This window comes from Schistocerca gregaria, chromosome 3 (genome assembly GCF_023897955.1).
Source record: "Schistocerca gregaria isolate iqSchGreg1 chromosome 3, iqSchGreg1.2, whole genome shotgun sequence".
In the NCBI taxonomy this organism is placed as follows: Eukaryota; Metazoa; Arthropoda; class Insecta; order Orthoptera; family Acrididae; genus Schistocerca; species Schistocerca gregaria.
This window is the reverse complement of record NC_064922.1, coordinates 836,369,878-836,392,099: the sequence shown is the minus strand read 5'-3', so window position 1 is coordinate 836,392,099 and position 22,222 is coordinate 836,369,878. Positions and strand designations below refer to the sequence as shown.

Genomic DNA, 22,222 nt, shown 5'->3' with positions numbered 1-22,222 from the left:
AATATGCCGTGCAGAGCGCTACATCAATCAGCTGATGATTACAGAGTATTATCCAACTCGTTCTTCCCCAGACATTCGCCTTACTAGTGTGACACTATCTATTACAAGAGTGTATGATGTCTGTCACTATGTGTGAAATTGGGTGACAACTGTGTTTAAGGCACATCTCAGTTATGTATTTATACGATATAGATATTGTGCTACATCTTGTATTGGAGAGATTGAACTGTTGCTTGCTGAGAATATATTTTGCATACAATGATGTTGTAAAGTTCCTACATGTGAACAGTATACATGTTGATGAGTTGAAGCAGTATTTTTGTTTGCACATGAACGCTGAACTGAAAGAGAAGCAGATTAAATGTGTATGTGAAAAACCTGAGTAGTGTGAGGCATCTATTGACTTGAGTGAGATATGCGCGGAATTTATTGCATGTCAAAAAGCTGTGTTTGGGAAATACTGTACAGGTGTGAAGAAAAAGTTGAAGGAAGAGTCTCACGATAAATACTGCATCCTATGTATTTTATATATACTCAAACCATGTTTGTTTTTTATTTCATACCTCTCTTATCATAGTCAAAGTATTATGCTTATAAATATCTTTATTTTTTCAATGCTATACCTATAATGATGCAACAGCAGAAGTTTACCCCACACATCAACTCACCAGTTATTGACATAATAAATGATCAAGTTACTCTTCATGGTCTATTAAGTGATGGAGCTATAGTGGCTACACATACTATTAGCATCTCTTCAAGTGTATCTTTCTATATATGTCAACTACTTGTCAGTACCTGGTGTAGTGAGTATCATGGCAGGGTGGGTGAAACATCTTCATCACAAGCACTTCGTAGTCAGTAACTAGTACTGTGAAGATGCGAAAGAAGGCCTGAAGAATAAGAAGAAGAACAGGATTCTCCTTCCTGATAATATATGAGCAATTATTGCAGGTCCACCCAACTGTGGAAAGACTAATGTCCTCATGATACTGCCAATACATGTAGACTGAGTCTGAGTTGAACATGTTTGTGTATTTTCAAAAACACTGTTTCAACCCAAGTATCAACTATTACAGGAGGTATTGCGCGGTATAGATGGTGTTACATACATGGCATTCAGTGAAAGCGGTGCTATCCCTCCACCTGAAAAAGCAAAGCCAAACACTGTCTTCATATTTGGAGATGTTGCTGTGGGAAACCAAGACCAAATTTGAAAATATTTCTGTTTCTGTCGTCATATGAGTGCTGATGTATTTTAACTAAGCCAAACATATTGCAGAATCCCGAAATAGTTGGTTATGGATAATGCAAACCTCATTATAGCCTTCAAACAAGACAATCTTAATTTAAAACACCTTTACCAGGCGGCACATGTAGGAACTGACATGGCGCTCAATGATTTTGCAAAGATATGTACTGATTGCTGGAATCATTCAGAGTATGGGTTCCTCGTTATTGATAAAACAACAAAACTGATTGATGGTAGGTACAGGCGAAACTTGCAAGAGTTTCTGAGTATATAGCATGGTAAGAGAAGTTAGTACATCAGTATATGGTGCACCATGGACAAATTCGCGAGCGTGTCTAGCTCTCAACCCGAGAGGATGGGTGTGTATACATAGACAGAACATTTGCCTGTACATGGATGCGGAAATTCAGGCTATTGTGAATAAAGCTGGAGGTATGCATAGGGAACTAGAGACGTAAGACCAGACTCTTCTGCATTAAATGAGTTGGTAATGGAGTCGGTAAGAAAGTAACCGGCTTAACTGAATAAGTTGAGGCTATTGAGGGGAAAGTAGATTTAGAGTTCCTTGTTGTTGAGAAGGGGGACAGGAACATAGTAAGAGGAAGAAGAAGCCTCACTTTGAGGATATATGTGATTAGTATACACCAAGATGTCAACGAAGCAGAAAGTGATTCAGGCACAGAAAGCAGTTCGAGAGGAATTACAGTTGTTGAGGTTAGGACATCTGGACCGACAGCAAACACTAAGAGAGACCTTTAAGCCGGTTACTGACTCTCCCAGACAGCTCTCAGCAAAAACAAAAACACGCTATAACGATGGTGATGCCATTGACGAATTCATTATCTGTCACGCCCCTGGTCAGATAGATAGAATATTCGGCAATAGCAGGGGGAGACCGTACATGTTGGGCATGCATCTTATAAGTAACTGATGAAACAATATAGATTGGTGATAGGCGGTTTGAGAGAACACTTGGCTTAATGAATCTTATTTTCCTAAGACCTACCAAAAAACCTACGGATTATTCAGTTAATGATAGGGAAACGTACCGTGAAATACTGCATATGACTGGTGTACACAAGATCACGAAAAGACTGAGCAACAAAAAATATAAAACCATTATAAAACCAATAATTGATGGCGAAAACAACAACAGCAGCAGCAGCAGGCGTGATGGTATTGACATTGAGCATAAAGCAGTGAATAATCGAATTCCTCAGTATGTACGAGGGTCACTCAAAAATAAATGCGCACTATTTTTGTAAAAATACAGTTTTCATTCTGCTTGTGTGAAAGTTTTACAGTGTGTAGATACATCCTTCCCGCTTGTTTTCAAACTTAGTTCAACCTGTTCCCGTGAGTGGCGCCGTCACAGCATGTCTTCAAAATGGCTGCTACACTTGACGTTCGTCAGAAGCAACGTGCTGTCATAGAATTCCTGTGCTGTGAAACCGAGACAGTTGGAAACATCCACAAGAGGTTGAAAAAGGTGTATGGAGGTGCTGCTGTCGATGGCAGTACAGTTAGTCGGTGGGCAAACAGGTTACGTGATGAAAGCGGGCACGGCAATATTGAGGGTTGTCCTCGCAGCGGCAGACCTCGTACTGCACACACTCCAGACAATGTGCAGAGAGTTAACAAATTGGTAACTGCTGACAGACGCATCACAGTGAACGAATAGGATAGGGGAAGGGGAAGGAAGTGTTTGCAGAATACTAAAAGTGTTGACGTTAAAAAAGGTTTGTACGTTCCCAGGATGTTGGCAGTGGCTCACAAAGAAACAAGAAAAATGGTATGCAGCAAACTTTTGGAACAGTACGAGAATGGTGGAGATGAATTTCTTGGAAGAATTGTGACAGGTGATGAAACATGGCTGCATCATTTTTCACCAGAGATGAAGAGGGAATCATTGGAGTGGCATCATGCAAATTCACCCAAGAAAAAAAAATTCAAAACCACACCTTCTGCTGGAAAAGTTATGGCTATGGTGTTTTTCGATTTCGAAGGGCTCTTGCTTGTGGACATAATGCCAAGTGGGACCACCATAAATTCTGATGCATATGTGACGACACTGAAATAACTTCAAGCTCGACTGAGTCGTGTTCGACCACATCGGCAAAAGTAGGATGTTTTGCTGTTCGCAACAATGCTCGGCCACATGTCAGTCAAAAAACCATGGAAGCGATCACAAAACTCGGATGGACAACACTGAAACACCCGCCTTACAGTCCTCACCTGGTTCCATGTGACTATCATCTCTTTGGGAAACTGAAAGACTCTCTTCGTGGAACGAGGTTTGAAGATGGTGACTCCCTTGAGCAAGCTGCCAAGCAGTGTCTCCAACAGTTTGGTCCAGAATTTTACCGTGCAGGTATACAGGCGCTGGTTCCAAGATGGCGTTAGGAATTTGAGAGGGATGGAAATTATGAGGAGAAATGAAAGTATTGTTCCTAAAGGATGTATCTACACACTGTAAAACTTTCAAATATGTAAAATAAAAGATGGATTTTAAAAAAATAGTGTGAATTTCTTTTGGAGTGACCCTCGTATATTATGACGACCCCAACGCGCTAATACAACTGCTATGGCTGCTCATGGCATCAGCTGCTGCAGGTAATACAGCTCTCTCGAATGAGGTTGTTTCAGTAATCTCTGAGCTTAGAGAGAGAGGTATTATCGAATACGTATGGAGACAGTAGTTCGAGAGCTGCACAAACCAGCAAGCAGAACATACCCTCGTATGCATGTTATGATTAAAGGTTTAGATGACTTATGGCAAGCTGATCTTTTAGATGTGAGGGAATATTCACATGAGAATAATGGATTCAAATATATTTTAATGGTTATTGATACATACTCCAAATTTGCCAGGCCATTGCCTGTTAAAACAAAAACGGATAGAAAGGTTGCGGATGTTTTTGAGCGTTAGCTACAGATAGGGACGAATCGATGTCCAGACAACCGCCAAACAGATCACGGCAGGGAGTTTTACAATAGGTATTTCAAGACCGTGATGCAGCGGTATGGAATACATCACAACTCAACACTCACTCACCCGAAGGCAAGTATCATGGAGCGTCTGAACTGAGCAATAAAAGGTCGAATGTGGATGCATTTTAACCTTCGGGGCTCAAACAAGTGGACAGATATCCTCCCAGAAATAATTGCCCAGTTTAATCGAACCAAACATACCACAATAAAAATGAGACCAATCGATGTTCGTGATAATGGGCTGATGGATATGGTGTACTATAGCTTTAAAATGCTAGATCCACGCAGACAGAAATTTAATGTAGGTGATTTGGTACGTATCTCAAAACACAAAGCAGCATTTGAGAAATCATACCTACCGAACTGGTCAACTGAGAGATTTAGTTTCAAGGGTGCAAAGAACTAATCCTAGAACTTATATATTGAAGGATGATAAAGGTGAAGAAATCGCAGGCTGACATCTTGGATATTCGGGAATCCAGCCGGATGTTCGCGTCGTTCTCGCACGATATTTCAACAGCGTGCCTCGCTGTCTTCTGAAGAAGACAGCGAGGCACGCTGTTGAAATATCGTGCGAGAACGACGCGAACATCCGGCTGGATTCCCGAATATCCAAGATGTCAACAGATCGCCGGAAAAGCATGAAGAACTACAAATCGCAGTCTGCTTCTACACCGAGGAGTTGCAGAAAAGCCCAGCACCGGATGTGTTTCTCGTGGAGAAAGTCATAAGATGTCGGGGAAATAAGGCACTAGTCAAATGGCTTGGTTTTCCTGCTGCGCAAAACAGTTGAATTGATGCTAAGGATTTGCTATAAAACGGGTGTGCACAGTCCACAACCACTGCAGTTGCATAACATGCGTACTAAGAGACGTATTACAGGAGGTGGTGGTATTCTAGACAAACAGCCAGTGGGATTCCACATCCCTGGATATAACTACTATAGACCTGGGACAAAGCTTCAGAAACACTTGGCACGAGGTGATACGGGTTTTAATCTGCTCGACGAAGCGTGTATGCAACATGACATTGCATACGCTGCAAACAAAGATCTATCAAGTCATCACATTGCAGATAGAATTTTAGCTGATAAGGCTAAGGCGATGCCGAGATGAAAGGATATTGGTACAGGTCAACGCATCGCAGCATTTGCTTTTGATAAAACCATGTGAGGAAAAATTAAGTTGGGTTTGGGAGTGATAAATTTCAAGCGAGTTATGAAAGCTGCACGTTGTGCACTAAACAAGAAGAAGGACAAGGGCGGGAAGCAGAGCTGTTTGAAGAACTGTATCTTCACAGCTATGTATGCAGCTAGAGATGCACTGAAGTAGAAAGGTGCGGGAAGAAGAAGAAGAGGATCGGTTAAAGCACCTCGAGTTCTACTAATACCCAAGACATCTGGCGGTTTTCTTCTATTTCTCATCCCAGCCCTCTCTACGCTCTCGGCTCTGGGGTCCCTCGCTGGTGGTTCTGCAGCTATTGCTCGAATGTCAAGAACGCGCAAAACTCCCAAGCTTAGTTTGGAGAGGCAAGAAGACATAACCACATGATGGAAGCCGCAGTCATCGGAAAAGGACTATAACTGAAATCATACGGGAAAGGGCTTGGTCTATTCATAAATAAATAAAAAGGGCATTAGCAGTCCTAACAAGATCTACCAATCACAAATACTGATCTTCTTAAGTCTGTTAGAAATAAATTCAACATTCGAAGATTCTGTGGTGTGTTTATGCGGGATACATTACCAAAGACTATGTGGAAAACTGGTGAATGTGGCATTGCGAATTTAGATGTTGCTGGAGGGCCAGGCACCCACTGGGTATCATATGTTACGAAAAATGCGGATACCGTCTACTATTTCGACTCATTTGGTGACCTGCAACTGCCAGAAGAATTACAGCGATACTTCCCTCACAGAAGACGTGTGTTCTACAATTATCGGCGCTATCAAGACTTTAATACTTACCTCAGTGGACATCATTCTTGACGTTTACAAACAAGAACAAGCATGCTATATAAGAAGGAGCTTTAAACATTCCTTCATCAGTTAAGGTTCATATGCAATGTCGGACACTTTGACGTTAAAAGAACGATCATCTGTATTGCGTGCAAATTACTTCCCGCCAATTGATTTGAGCATTGTTCGCCCCTGGTAGCTGAGTGGTCAGTGTGACAGAATGTCATACCTAACGGCCCAGGTTCGATTCCCGGCTGGGTCGGAGAATTTCTCCGCTCAGGGGCTGGGTGTTGTGTTGTCCTTATATTCACCATTTCATCCCCATCGACAAGAAAGTCGCCGCAGTGGCGTCAACTCGAAAGACTTGCACCAGGCGGACGGTCTACTCAACGGGAGGCCCTAGCCACATGACGTTTCCATTTTCCATTTGAGCATTGGTGAACGGAGTATTTCATTGATTGGATTGAAGACGTACAATAGCATTCCAAATATCACTGAAACTAACAACAAACTGCATCTGGATATTAATGGTGAAAAAGACATTGTGGAAATAGAACCGGGTGCATATGATATCGATGATTTAAACGAAGTCTTAAAACAGTCTGGAAAAGGTATTGAGCTGCGTGCAACCACCAATACACTTAATTCTGAAATAAGGACTGTAAATGTAACGATTGACTTTAACTAGAAAGGTTCAATAGGACGCCTACTGGGTTTCACAAAAGAACAGGTTTTGAAGAGGGATCGAAGTAAATTTTACACGTCAGATCAGACTGTGGACATACTTCCCGTCAGCACAATAAGAGTCTAGTGCAGCGTTGCTACGAACTCCTATCTCAACGACAGTCTGATTCATACTATTTACGGATTCTTCGCTCAGTTGCAGAGGGGTATAAGATTGTTGAGACCCCTGCCAATGCAATATACCTCCCAGTGACAGCTCAGACATTGGACTATTTGGAGCTGCGTTTTGTTGACCAGAATAATAAACTTGTTGACTTTCGTGGTGAGGAAATCATTGTATGATTACATCTAAGGCAGGATGGGCGTACGGTATAAAACGAGTGCACGCAATCCACAGCTTGTCACATTGCTACCGAACCGCAAAGTGATAACACGTACGAACTACGAGTTTCTTAAATCAGTTGGATTGAAACTTTGCAGTGACTTCCTCACTCAGTATAACCAGTCCAGTAGGGTATGGTGAGAGAATTATATGTCAGGAATAGTTCTCTCATAAACCTTACACTTCAACCACTTTTAACAAGAACGGTGAAATTAGGATTGTCATCCAGCACCAAGACGCACTGACGCTTCCATGCAAGAGTTTCATATATCTAGAGGGGTCATTCAAGAAAACCGACAGCAGGATCCAAGCTTACACGTAATGCTTTAACATTCCTGTTCCAAGAGCTACGCTATAAAGTCAGTGGGTCTGAGATCGACCGTACACACAATGTTGGCATAACATCAACCCTTAAAACATACGTGTCTGTATCACCCGCCAATTTGTATAGTTTAGAAAATGTGAGGTGGTTCATAGACGATCCGGAGGATAGAACAGTGGTAGAGTACAAGCGATTTACTGCATGCCTACCTGTAAAAATGCTTATGGGTAGCTTTGAGGACATGAGACGGATTATTATGAACACTAAATAAGGACGTGAAGGGGAAGGAGATCTCATAGATGCATCGAATCTTTAAGTTTGCTGCTATTCAAGACCTATAATTCTACGGGTGTTCTTCTCTCCGTCGACTCGAGAAGAAGAAGCTGTGCACAAAAGTGTTGCTGTGTCTGCATATGAAAATGTAAAATTACTTTTAAGTTGGTTAAGAAATATATTGTTGTAGCTGTGTTGGGAAAGTACCAGAGCTCCAAGCGCTAATAGAAAGCACTGATGCTCAAATCGTTATAGGCACTGAAAGCTGGCTAAAGCCGGACATAAACTCAGCCGAAATTTTTGCGAAGAACCTAACGGTGTTCCGAAACGATAGGCTAAACACGGTTGGCGGTGGCGTGTTTGTTGCTGCCTGTCAGTTAGTATGGGCAAAGGTCATTGTTGGCAACCGGAATAAAATAATAATTGAATCCTTTAACCGACCTCCCAATTCAGATGACACAGTTGCTGAAAGGTTCAAAGAAAACTTGAGTTTGATTTTAAACACGTACCCGATTTGGTGGTGTCTTTAATTTACCCTCGATATGTTGGCGGAAATACATGTTTAATTAAAGAGGTACGCACAAAATGTCATCTGAAATTGTGCTAAACGCATTCTCTGAAAATTGTTTCGAATAGTTAGTTCATGAGCCCACGCGAATAGTAAACGGTTGTGAAAACACACTTGATCTCATAGCAACAAATAATCCTGAGTTAATAACGAGCATGAAAACCGATTCAGGGATTAGTGAACACAGGGTTGTCGTAGCGAGACTGAATATTGTAATCCCCATATCCTCGAAAAATATACCTATTCAAAAAAAGCAGATAAAAATTCACTTGACGCCTTCCGGAGAGACAATCTCCACTTATTCCAAATTAATAATATAAGTTTAGACCAGATGTGGCTTAAATTCAAAGAAATAGTATCGGCAGCAATTGAGAGATTTATACTAAATAAATTAACAAACGACGGAGCTGATCCTCCTTAGTACACAAAACGGGTTAGAACACTGTTGCAGAAACAACGAAACAAACATGCCAAATTTAAACAGACGCAAAACCTCAAGATTAGCGAATTTTTACAGAAGCTCGAAATTTAGCGCGGATTTCAATGCGAGTTGCCTATAACAGTTTTCACAACGAAACGCTGTCTCGAAACCTGGCAGAAAATCCAGAGTTTCTGGTCGTATGTTAAGTATGTTAGCGGCAAGAAGCAATCAATGCCTTCTCTTCGCGATAGCAATGGAGATACTATCGAAGACAGTGTTGCCAAAGCAGAGTTACTAAATACAGTCTTCCGAAATGCCTTCACAAAAGAAGACGAAGTAAATATTCCAGAATTCGAATCAAGAACAGCTGCCAACACGAGTAACGTAGAAGCAAATATCGCCGGAGTAGTGGTGCAATTTAAATCATTTAATAAAATCAAGTCTTCTGGTCCAGACTGTATACCAAATAGCTTCCTCTCTGAGTATGCTGATGCATTAGCTGCATACTTAGCAATCATATACAACCGTTCGCTTGACGAAAGAACCGTGCCCAAAGACTGGGAAGTCGCACAGGTCGCACCAATATTCAAGAAAGGTAGTATGAGTAATCCACTAAATTGCAGGCCCTTATCGTTAACGTCGATATGTAACAGGATTTTAGAACATATATTGTGACCCAACATTATGAATTACCTTGAAGAAAACTGTCTGTTGACACACAGTGAACATGGATTTAGAAAACATTGTTCTTGTGAAACGCAACTAGCTGTTTACTCGCATGAAGTGTTGGGTGCTATTGACAAAGGATTTCAGATCGATTCCGTATGTCTGGATTTCCAGAAGGCTTTTGACACTGTACCACACAAGAGGCTCGTAGTGAAACTGTGTACTTACGGAATATCAGTTATGTAACTGGATTTGTGATTTCCTGTCAGAGAGGCCACAGCTCCTAGTAACTGACGGAAAGTCATCGAGAAAAACAGAAGTGATTTCTGGCGTTCCCTAAAGTATTGCTTTTCCTTATCTATATAAACGATTTGGGAGACAATCAGAGCAGCCGTCTTAGGTTGTTTGCAGCTGACTTTGTCGTTTATCGACTAATAAAGTCATCAGAAGATCAAAACAAACTGCAAAACGATTTAGAAAAAATGTCTGAATGCTGCGAAAAGTGGCAGTTGACCCTGAATAACGAAAAATGTGAGGTCATCCACATGAGTGCTAAAAGGAACTCGTTAATCTTCGGTTACACGATAAATCAGTCTAATCTAAAAGCCGCAAATTCGACTAAATACCTAGGAATTACAATTACGAACAACTTAAATTGAATGGAACACATAGAAAATGTTGTGGGGAAGGCTAACCAAAGACTGCATTTTATTGGCAGGACGCTTAGAAAATGTAACAGACCTACCAAGGAGACTGCCTACACGACGCTTGTTCGCCCTCTTTTAGAATACTGCTGGACGGTGTGGGTTCCTTGCCAGATAGAACTGACGGAGTACATCAAAAATTTCAAAGAAAGGCAGCACGTTTCCTATTATCGCGAAATATGGGAGAGAGTATCACAGAAATGATACAGGATTTGGGCTGGAAATCTTTATAAGAAAGGCGTTTTTCGTTGCGACAGAATCTTCTCACGAAATTCCAATCACCAATTTTCTCCTGCGAATGCGGAAATACTTTCACAGCGACCTACATAGAGAGGAACGATTGCCGCGATAAAATAAGGGAAATCAGAGCTCATACGGAGAATTGTAGTTGTTCATTCTTTCAGCGCGCTATACGAGATTGGAATAATAGAGAATTGTGAAGGTGGTTCGATGAACCCCTGCCAGGCACTTAAATGTCATTTGCAGAGAATCCATGTAGATGTAAATGAATTTTTACCTCACAACCTCGGTGATTTTTTTTCTCCCTCAATTCTGTTGCTGCTTTGCCAGTGTACAATTTCAACCACATGGTACGTCTGTGTTTTTCTTCAAGCACAGTAGATATAATTTTAGACATGTCTGCTATATATCTTAGGAAGCGGACATAGTCACGTGCCTCCTGCTCCCATAACCCAATTCGTACTGCATGATAGATGTAATTGCATGCAACCATTCTATATATTTTGTTATCTTTCATCTTAAACTTCACCTCCTCAATAGCACTCATCTTCAGCAAAACTAATGTGGTTTGAGACATGAACAGCCTTTATATACATATACATACTTATGCAATAGGGGATAGGGATTTCTGTAAGTAACAACAACACAGACGTTTGGTAACTAATTTTTTTCTTGGTTTATTTAGTTCACAGAAGTACAATATAGTTATTGAGGTGCAATATCGTGTTCTTGGAGTATAAATTGACTCTGCTATTCCAGTGCAGAAATACTTTTAACTTACTCGCTACAACAGTAACACTGGTAGAAAACTGTTTTCTATAAATCTATGCCAGAAACTAATGTGGAGATACTTTCTTTACTACAACTAAATACCTCCGCCCCGTAGTACATCTTTTACAATAATTCTGGTGGACTGTGCACCATTAGAATCTAATTTCAGCAGTCCCCAATAGCAAAGGTTTGTACAATAACAATTCTGATGACTGTATGAACAAATAAATCAATATATAAATATTTAATCTATTTTTGCTTTTTTAAATATTTTTTTCGTTCATGCTTCCTTTTAAATTTTTGTTTTTGTCACACACATGGTGTGCATATGTAAGTATAAATTTTGTTCTTTTCCTTTTTTTTATCCTTTCTTTCCCACTCATCCTCTCTATGTATGTATATACACATAGACGTAGTACACAAAAATATTTACATGGCACACGCACACGCACACACACACACACACACACACACACACACACACACACACACACAAAATTGCTTACACTATGATAAAATGGTCATACTACTACTACTCTGCATGCAGACTCTCTCTCTCTCTCTCTCTCTCTCTCTCTCTCTCTCTCTCTCACACACACACACACACACACTATCACTCAATCAGAGTCCCCTACCCATTCTCTCGCTACAAGTGAGTAGTGTGAGTATGGGAGAGTTTCAATCCCATCATCAACAAATGACCCTTTTATCATCATGAGGTGACAGACCGATTTTAGACTGCAGTACGGTGTACACCTTGTCCTCTCGGTCGAATATTGGTCTGTCGTACCATATGCGGTGGTTGCGCCACTGCAAATAGTCTTCAATAAAGACGGCACTTGATGCCATACGACACACACCCTTAGCCCACCTCTGTGTGGCACCTTCCAATGTGGGATACACATACATTTTTGAGCTTAGACCTACAAACTCCACAATCGGCAATCCATTCACCTCGTCCTTCATAAGACCGATAACGTTCTTGTTCTGTGGAATAATACCTTAAGGATTATCGGCCATATATGAGGATGTGTCGAATTAATTACTGTGGCACCTCATTACTTCATATGGATCGCATTCTTCACCCAATACATGAAGCTATCTGTATCCATATAAAGTAATTTAGGATCTGCGAAACGGGTTTTCGCAAACTCATAATGAAAGCGGTACATGTGGAGTTTGGACAGGTTTAGTATGCACTTCCATACACAAATAGGTTTCGTAAACTCTACTGCAGTCTTCGCCATCTCCACAGCAACAAAGTTGTTATTGAATGCCCATCCCATTGGGTTCTAATAAAAATTTCACATCGTTCCCTCAAATTCTCCATTGTTTCACCTAAAATTGAATTATTCATTAATTTATAAAAAAAATTCTCAAAGTAACACGTCGCAGTAGCTCTCTGTCTTGTATTCAAATCAATATACTCCTTCAACCAGGGGGACTGCTTGAAGGAGACAGCTCAGGTGATTCTAAGCAGCTCCATGCCCAAGTTGAGACATTGCTGTAGATTATGATAATGAATAATGTATCTCCGCTTATCCCCCAGCATTGTCATCAGTTTTGGCATTGAGCCTCCTTGCGGAACTACGAGTAGTTGTCTGGACACAGTGGCAAATCGCTGTGTGCATCATGCAACTAACAGGGTATGTGAGTTCTGCCTCCACCACATATCCAACACCAGAATCAGATGCCATACTCCCATGATTTTTCCACCTAATCCCTTGCAATCGTCTTCAGGCACCCATTGAAAGTCACCAATCGGCAGTGTTGCTGCATGGCATGCGCCTATAAGTTATTTACATCCAGGTACATTTTGTAACTTGAATCAAGGGATGCATTGAACCTGTCAACCATATGCAGGTTATTTACCTTCGCGTGCCTATGTACACATTGACAAAGTCCCCCACGGATCCCTTGCTCAAAGAAAAGAAGCATGTCAGCATCGGTCAATAATTCAATACTGCACTTCGTTTTCTTGAGCATTGCGTCCCAAGACAACGCAGGTGCCATGTAATAAAAGGCGGGATCCAAAGTATATGTGACCATGCATAGACTCCGGAATTCCTCGAGAACGTCCGCAAGCAAGTGCATGTCTGTGTCCATTTAAAGCAGTACATACTCTCCTAAAGTTGAAATACTGAATTCCTGTCAGACATTCATGGCATGTTCATACTATGCATCCGTTATGGCACCATATGTAAGTTTGCTGGAGAATGCAGTTATGTCAGGTAGCCTGATTTCGTTGAGTTTAGCCATACTATCCACATATATGGGAAAACCCCCTTTGTAGTCACAAGTTGAAACTTTTCCTCATCGGGAAATGAAGCTCGAGTGATATGTATATCCACCCAAGGTAGAGTTTCAACTAGTTTCTGGAGTGGCGCCTGCATAAAACGTGGCGTATCAAGGAAGCGGAGCGTAATTCTTGGCGTCACTCGTTGGAGAATGAAATGTATTTCTCGAATCTCTCAGGTAGGACACTGACCTGATTGTTCTCCAAGCCGGAATCAACCAAGTGCTCAACTACAAAGTGAGCGTCATACCCACTTAAATTATGAAAGAAAACGGGTATGTACCACGGTAACTGGTACTTCAAATTGCACGCATTATGAGCTGCGCCACGGAACTTCCCAGTAAGATGGCAGTGGTCCCTATGAGGAGTTCCCGCTTTTCTCTCTAACTGTAGCCCACAAGTATAACAATCAACTGCTTATTATACAAATCTCCATTCTTCTTCGATTTGGGCATGGGCACGTTTTTACTGTAAAACTTATCAACCTCCCGTGAACATTTTTCGAGCTCAGTGAGCTGTCAAACTGCAGGATTATCCCCAACATAAGATTAGTAGCGGTTAAGACTGGAATCATATGACGATACAATTTGGTACGCTACTGCATATGGTATGTGTTTTTCTGTAAATGTGGTATGTGAGGCTGTAGGGTCACCTTCACAACAGCTCACAGGAGAGAGGAGGCATTCAAAGTTGGTGTACACTGCAAACGAGCATCGCTCCTGGTGATGAGCATTATTGAACTTTATGGATTTGTTTTCGTCAGTAGGCATAATAACATGTACCGGGTCCTTGGATGCACAGTCTATTAGATGCACTTTTAATAACTTGTCTGAGGAAAAGGCATTGAGACACCTTAAGCAAATATGCTGCTTACCATTATGATTACTCAGTTGGGTGGAAAGGAGTTGGGACATATCTTTGATCCAAACATAGTGATAATTATCACCTTCAGAGAAGAGCAGCATGTTTACATGCAGCACATACCAGCAAATTTTGAGAAATTGAGGGAGCTGACAACAGTATGCTTGTCTTGCTCATCTGACTTGCTTTTCTTCTGCAGGCCATAAACGTAAACGGATATACTGGTAATGTGCGCCTCAAATTTAGATATGTCCTGGATCTTGACAGGGAACTCGATACCACCAAATTTATAACATGGACGAATATTATCACTCACATGATATGTACTGGGACGTTCAGGATGGTCTCTGTAATTGCAATCTCTTTCGCAAGCCAAGATTGACCATGCAAAACAAGCATCATCCTTTCTATTTTCGACATTAATACATGCCTCCTTATTAGCTATATCTTTAGGGAGCTTGATATAGCTAGACCCTCCATTTACTGGAATGTAGACATGTGTATGGATGCCCTGGTGTAGTATTCGGCTGAGCGCTTTAACTAACCCTCTGACCTCCATTTCAGAAAACCGGGCCACTATAGCGCTCAAGGTGGATTTACAAAACCGCTCGGCGATTGACGTGCTCTGCTTTATCCCGCCATTTTCCCCGCACAGATAATGAAGTGTTGTCTCTTCAACACAAGACTCAATTTTGTGCAGGGGGGGGGGGGGGGGGGAAGGGGCGTTAATTTGATACAAAGCACCGCACTTCAATTAATGGTGGGATACTACAGATCATTGACTACCTTGAGGAGCTCAGTTTCCACTACAGGATGGCATGCCCTTAAAAAACCAACAGGGTCGCGATACCCTCCTGCTGGGTTCTCGATCCTCATGAACGAGATTCACTCCTCAAAAGCGTCTGCAATCAACGAGTATTCTAACTGTGGTATGGTATCACTGACCTGATGTCCTTCACTAAAATGGCGGGAGTGAGAATGGACACTAGCCACGGGATCATTTATATTACTATTAATACTATTTTGAGTCTACCCCATTGATGATGGTGTTGGGGAGGGTCAAGTCGGTATGTGGTGAGGTACACATGTTGTTGTGTTGTTGTGGTCTTCAGTCCTGAGACTGGTTTGATGCAACTCTCCATGCTACTCTATCCTGTGCAAGCTTCTTCATCTCCCAGTACATACTGCAACCTACATCCTTCTGAATCTGCTTAGCGTAATGATCTCTTGGTCTCCCTCTACGATTTTTACCCTCCACACTGCCCTCCAATACTAAATTGGTGATCCCTTGATGCCTCAGAACATGTCCTACCTACCGATCCCTTCTTCTGGTCAAGTTGTGCCACAAACTTCTCTTCTCCCCAATCCGATTCAATACTTGCTCATTAGTTATGTGATCTACCCATCTAATCTTCAGCATTCTTCTGTAGCACCACATTTCGAAAGCTTCTATTCTCTTCTTGTCCAAACAATTTATCGTCCATGTTTCACTTCCATACATGACTACACTGCATACAAATACTTTCAGAAATGACTTCCTGACACTTAAATCTATACTCGATGTTAACAAATTTCTCTTCTTCAGAAACGCTTTCCTTGCCATTGCCAGTCTACATTTTATATCCACTCTACTTCGACCATCATCAGTTATTTTGCTCCCCAAATAGCAAAACTCATTTACTACTTTAAGTGTTTCAGTTCCTAATCTAAATCCCTCAGCATCACCCGACTTAATTCGACTACATTCCATTATCCTCGTTTTGCTTTTGTTGATGTTCATTTTATATCCTCCTTTCAAGACACTATCCATTAAGGTAATCTTTTTTTAAAAAAACTTACAAGTATGCAGATTGGGCATCTTATTATTTGCTGAAGGCTGTTCCTACATCCGCTGAACAGACTCCAGCTGCCTGTCCAACAAATCGAACTCCTCTAGAGCTGTTCCTGTAACAGGACGAGACATAATTTTATTTATTTTGAATGTCGAGTTACACAGGAAGATCACACTGTTGGTTATCCGTACAACTGGAGGCTATGCCACGTAGCGTTGCTGTTGGTGCCGTAGATAGCTGTTTTCAGCCCCCAGCTCTGCCTCCAGCTCAGTTTGTATTTGCTTCAAGTAAGCTAGATGAAAAAAAAGTATGAAATTAAATTTTTAATCGCTACTACACAAGATCAAATTACAATGAATATTATACTCACAACACGATTCTGGCTGTGAACCCAACACATGAGGCTGGACTTCATGAGTCTGCCAAGATCCAGCCCCTTTCTCTCTCTCCTCATACTGCAAGACAAAATCTTGGAGTTGTTCTAGAACAAGAAGACAGAATTAATATGGCGAATTTAACATACACACACCAAAATTTACACTCAAAATAGAAGTCATTTACTCACTTGGTAATCCTGTCTCCAGAACTCTAGACCTGTTGCCGGCACACTCTGAAGAGTTGCTGCAGCTACCTCTCTTCATATTGAGGAGAGAAAAGAACAAACAAGCACATAGACACGGTGGAATGCACAACAAGGCGGACTGCAGCGGACTGACGACGATGGATGTTGGTTGTGGGTTTATATATAGACAGAGGCGACCAATGAGGGAGCTTCATTTGAATCTATAGCCAGTAGGAAGCTTTTGTAGAACGTCACTATTTCTGGAAGGGCTTGATGCGACCATCGTCTCTCTCTCTCTCTCTCTCTCTCTCTCACTCACTCACTCTCTTTCTATCTCTCTCCAAGTAACAAGAATTCTCTTATAATTAAGGGTGTTTTCGCAAGCGTACACATACATAATGAAGGCTTATAGCAGTGAGAAGCTTACTGTTTTTTAGACGTATGTTGAAAGCAGGATATTACGATTTCTGAGAAGGGTAACATGTATTGCCTCGTTAGGACCATCAGGAAGAATGCAATCGGTGCTATTCTGTGCTATTTTCTTTAACAGGTCCTGTTAGGACAAGAATTTCCATTCAGACAAGCTGAGATATCACGAATGCTACAACAAAAGTGACGGTTAACTATTTCTGCGACACTTTACCAATTCCAAGAAGGGGTTGGTAAGTAATGGAGTGGCTGTCCCGTTAGGATCGCAACGGAGAAAGCAGTCGATGTTAGTCTAGCAAGCATTGGAACAGATTTCTATAGCGCACCCTGTGATGTCAGTATCCATAGGTAGAGAGGTTTCCCTCCACCATTGGTAAACATGTATGCATGCAGCCCAGAGGGTGACATGGCTCCCATTTACATAGCCATGTGACGTCAGCATAACATTGCAAACCTTTTAGATGGAGAGTCGCCATGCGAGCATTTCGCAGTGATGTGTCAGCCACAGTAAACAAGAGTACTGCTGACGCAGCTTGTATGTCCCGTTAGGACAGCGAGGGAGAAAGCAGTCAATGTTATTCTGGAACAGGTTTCTATAGCGCAACCTGTGACGTCACTGTCGACAGGTGGAGAGATATCATGGCAGCAACAGTAAACATGTGCATGTGGCCCAGAGGGTGACATGCCTCTTATTCACCTAGCCATGTGATGTCAGTATAACACTCAAAGAATTTTCACTGCAGATGAGACTTCCACCTGCCATCAGCAGCGGTGTGAGTATGATGTCTCACGCTCCAGCGCTGGCTTGCGTCCGACTGGCCCCTGCAAAGTGAGTGCGTGCGTTGGAACAGTTCGCTGATACGTCGCGTATTTTACGGGCAATGATATTTGTTCACCCCATTATTTTCAGCTGTTTGAGCGTAGTGAGCGTGTTTGCATAGCGTTACACGTGCATTATTTCGGTGATTTACGAGTAGTTTGCGTGTCTGTATGCTGTGTGCTGCATTATTCCAGTAATTTACGAGTTGTTTGCGTCTCTGCACATCAGTGTACTGCATTATTTACGAGTAGTTTGTAGATCTGTAGACTATTTACTGCGACCTCAAGCATATCAGGGTGAGAGTTTTATATCACTGTAATAAATAAACTATCTCAAATCCGTCCCTAAATAAATTGCTTCAAAATAAATAAAGTACACTCCTTTGTCTCTCCAGCAGCCCAGAACAGGCTGAGTCGTGTTCCCATCACTTTTCCCCTCCAGACCGCCATCTTGAATTACGTCATGGGAGGGATGACAGTGCCCTCTGGTGGCAGTACTGTGCACTAGGCCATTTGGACTCCAGACCTTCTGGTGAACACACTGGATGGAGCTACTGCCTCAAATTGTTTAAATAAATACTGCCTGCAAAATAAAGACTTATGTCCATCCTAACCAGCATAGGTTGAGTCCATTTTCCGCCAATTCCTAGGAAGAGGTAGTGGTCTGATGACTTATGTTTCTGGAAGTATCTCAAGTGACCTATTTTACCACCAATTTCTTAGGTTAGTGGAAGTAGCCATTGTGTGTTCCATTGTCCTGCTGGAATTTGAACTTCATGTAATTTCTGGGGGAGGGGAAGGGAGGGAGTTAGGTTAGTGGAGATAGCCCAAGTGACCAAATCTTCCCATCAAAATTTGAACTTTCCTCCATGAGGTCATTGCGATGTTGTCATATCTATCGCCGCCATCTTGGATCCACCATCTTGAATAAGTTTCGCAATAATGCAATGTAAGGTGGTGCTCTCTTTGTTACACTACTCATGCAACGACAGAAAACCGTCCCAGAACACAGTACAGAGCTGCATCACATCCATGTCACAGCAAATCTTCAACACTTTGAACATTTTCTGTGATGAGGATACAATGCAGCTCTGGGATTGCAGGAGATAGATATAGTAGCGGCTGTCATGCAGGATGCACGTTAAAGATACTCCGGCTTACACCATTGTGGTGGGCCACTTACCTGGAGCTTGTACTAGGGTTCATCTCAATGTCCCACAGAACCCAATCCTCCAATCTGGTGTAACACAGTCCGCCGCCTCCCAGCGCATTTGTCTGTCTGGAAGGATTTACGATCAGACAGATGTCCAAAAAGGGCTTTAAATGTTGTGTGATGTGTTTGGTATCTGCCAGGGTACTTGTTTGGGTATAGCTGTTCCCCCTCTCAACTCTTTGCATCAGCTTGGCCATACACAAACACCATCTCAGCTTGTTCCCGGCATGAATGCTGAACCATTCTGCTGCTTATTGTATGCTGTGTCAATCACTTAGCCTGCAACACACAGTGAACATACAGGAAGTAGTCAGAGGAACTGTTATTCATCAGCACCATCTATTGTGACAATGATTCATTTCTGGACACAAGTTCATAGGACCTTTTTTCCTCCATTTCCAAGAATCTGTCATTGCAGTTTGTCAGTTTTATTGATGTTTGTTATATATATAACGACCATGATCATGTGTCACAGATACCAATGTCTTATGGAATAATAAGAGAAATTAATTTACTTATACTATTACTATTATTGCTATTATTTTACTACTATTATTACAATTTCTGTCATGTAAAATTCATTGTTTTAAAATGTCAGATTTGTTTCTTTTAAAGAAGTTCTTGATATGTAACAAGATGTTCCATGATCGTGTGTCACAGACACAGATGTTCTATGAAATGTTAAGAAAGATTAATAAACTCTTAAAATACTTGTGTTCGTCAAACTTATTGATTTAGCAGGCATCTGCCTAAAATTTGTGACGGTGCAGAGAGAAACACGGCTACTCAGGTTACAAGGTGACTTCAAAAAGTGAGATACACATTGTCATTGCAGGCCAAGTTACTTTTATTGAACGCTGCACAACAATTCAGAGTCACAAAGATGCATGGCATTATTTTTTAACATAGACAACAACTCTCTGTATACAACTGCCGGAACGTACAGCTGTGTGGATGTCCTCATCATTGGAAAATCTCCCCCCCCCCCCCCATATGCCCTTGCAGCTTGCCGAAAATTGGATATTGGGCAGTGCACGAACTTTCTTCCTTCCCGAGCATGATCATCCACGTCTGTGCAGCCTTGATCAAATTGTTGGCACCATTCGCCTACGGGTGGTCGCGACACTGCATTTATTGGTGTACACACCGCCAAGAACTTCACAGTGTATCTGTGCACAAGTTAGACATTTTGATCACAGGAATCATACCGTACATCATATTTCAACTTTGGGGTACGTTTTAATTTACCCAGACTGTGAGTCACTGGTTATCCTTACCTGAGCAGAACTGTCTGCACAACACACAGAACTCTGTTTGCACTGACAATGCGCCACTCTTGTTGTGCAATGGTCTTAGTGTGGGACGAAATGTGTGAGATACTATCTGCAGTGCCTATGTATAACAGTGCAACTACAAAGCTAAGAACCAACACTGTACTTACAGTATCTCTGTTTAGCTAATAGCCACATGCAACATTTGTGATCAAAAGTATCCGGACACCTGGCTGAAAATTATTTACAAGTTCGTGGCGTCCTCCATCAGTAATGCTGGAATTCAGTATGGTGCTGGCCCACCCTTAGCCTTGATGACAGCTTCCACTCTCATAGGCACACATTCAATCAGGTGCTGGAAGCTTCCTTGGGAAACGGCAGCCAATTCTTCACAAAGTGCTGAGCTGAGGAGAGGTATCGATGTCGGTCGGTTCCAAAACTTCTCAAAGGAGTTGTGTAAGATTCAGGTCAGGACTTTGTGTAGGCCAGTCCATTGCAGGGATGTTAATGTCATGTAACTACTCCGCCACAGGTCGTGCATTATGAACAGGTGCTCGATCGTGTTGAAAGAAGCAATCGCCATCTCCGAATTGCTCTTTAACAGTGGGAAGCAAGAAGGTGCTTAAAACGTCAATGTAGGCCTGTGCTGCGATAGTGTCATGCAAAACAACAAGATCCCTCGATGAAAAACTCCACCACACCATAACACCAACGCCTCCAAATTTTACTGTTGACTGTACACACGCTGGCAGATGACGTTCACCGAGCAGTCGACATACCCACAACCTGCCATCGGATCGCCACATTGCGTACCGCGATTCGTCACCCCACAACATTTTTCCACTGTTCAATCGTCCATTGTTTACGCTCCTTACACCAAGCGAGGCGTCGTTTGGCATTTACCAGTGTGATGTGTGGCTTATGAGCAGCTGCTCGGCCATAAAACCCAAGTTTTCTCACCTCCCGCCTCACTGTCATAGTTCTTGCGATGGATCCTGATGCAGTTTGGAATTTCTGTGTGATGATCTGGATAGATGTCTGCCTATTACACATTACGACCCTCTTCAACTGTCGGCGGTCTCTGTCGGCCAGCAGACGTGATCGGACGTGATCGGCCTGTACGCTTTTGTGCTGTATGTGTCCCTTCACGTTTCCACTTCACTATCACATCGAAAACAGTAGACCTAGAGATGTTTAGGAGTGTGGAAATCACGCGTACAGATATATGACACAAGTGCCACCCAATCACCTGACCGAAGTCCGTGAGTTACGCGGAGCGCCCCATTCTGCTCTCTCAAGATGTCTAATGACTACTGAGGTCACTGATACGGAGCACCTGCCAGTAGGTGGCAGCACAATACAACTAATATAAAAAAACCTATGTTTTGGGAGTGTCCTGATACCTTTGATCACATAGTGTGTTTTAAATTTTATTATACATTTGAAGCCATGTAGATATGTTACAAAACATCATCTCAACTTTATGCTTTCCTTAGATCAACTGAGTGAGGAAAGAGAATTTTATCTGGAGCAGAAGCAGTTATACTGTAAGGAAATGAATGAATGTAAGGCAGAACGAATTCGACGTTCAAAATCCATGGGTGATAGTCCCCTTCAACGTAAATTTAGCGAAAGGGAAGTAAGTAAGCTTTTGTTTCTAATAACACAACATACACGATGCTAGTCATTATGTATTGCTTTAAAAATT

The 22,222-nt window shown here is 41.9% G+C and overlaps 1 protein-coding gene across 1 annotated transcript in view; it reads left to right on the top strand.

Moving 5' to 3' along the window:
- The window catches only part of LOC126354676 (cilia- and flagella-associated protein 45-like), a 119,873-nt gene that overhangs the window by 11,131 nt on the left and 86,520 nt on the right, over positions 1 to 22,222 (top strand). Inside the window, exon 3 of the mRNA XM_050004479.1 lies at positions 22,011 to 22,153. Within this exon, the coding sequence (XP_049860436.1) occupies positions 22,011 to 22,153 (143 nt within the window). The remainder of the gene's footprint in view (positions 1 to 22,010; positions 22,154 to 22,222) is intronic.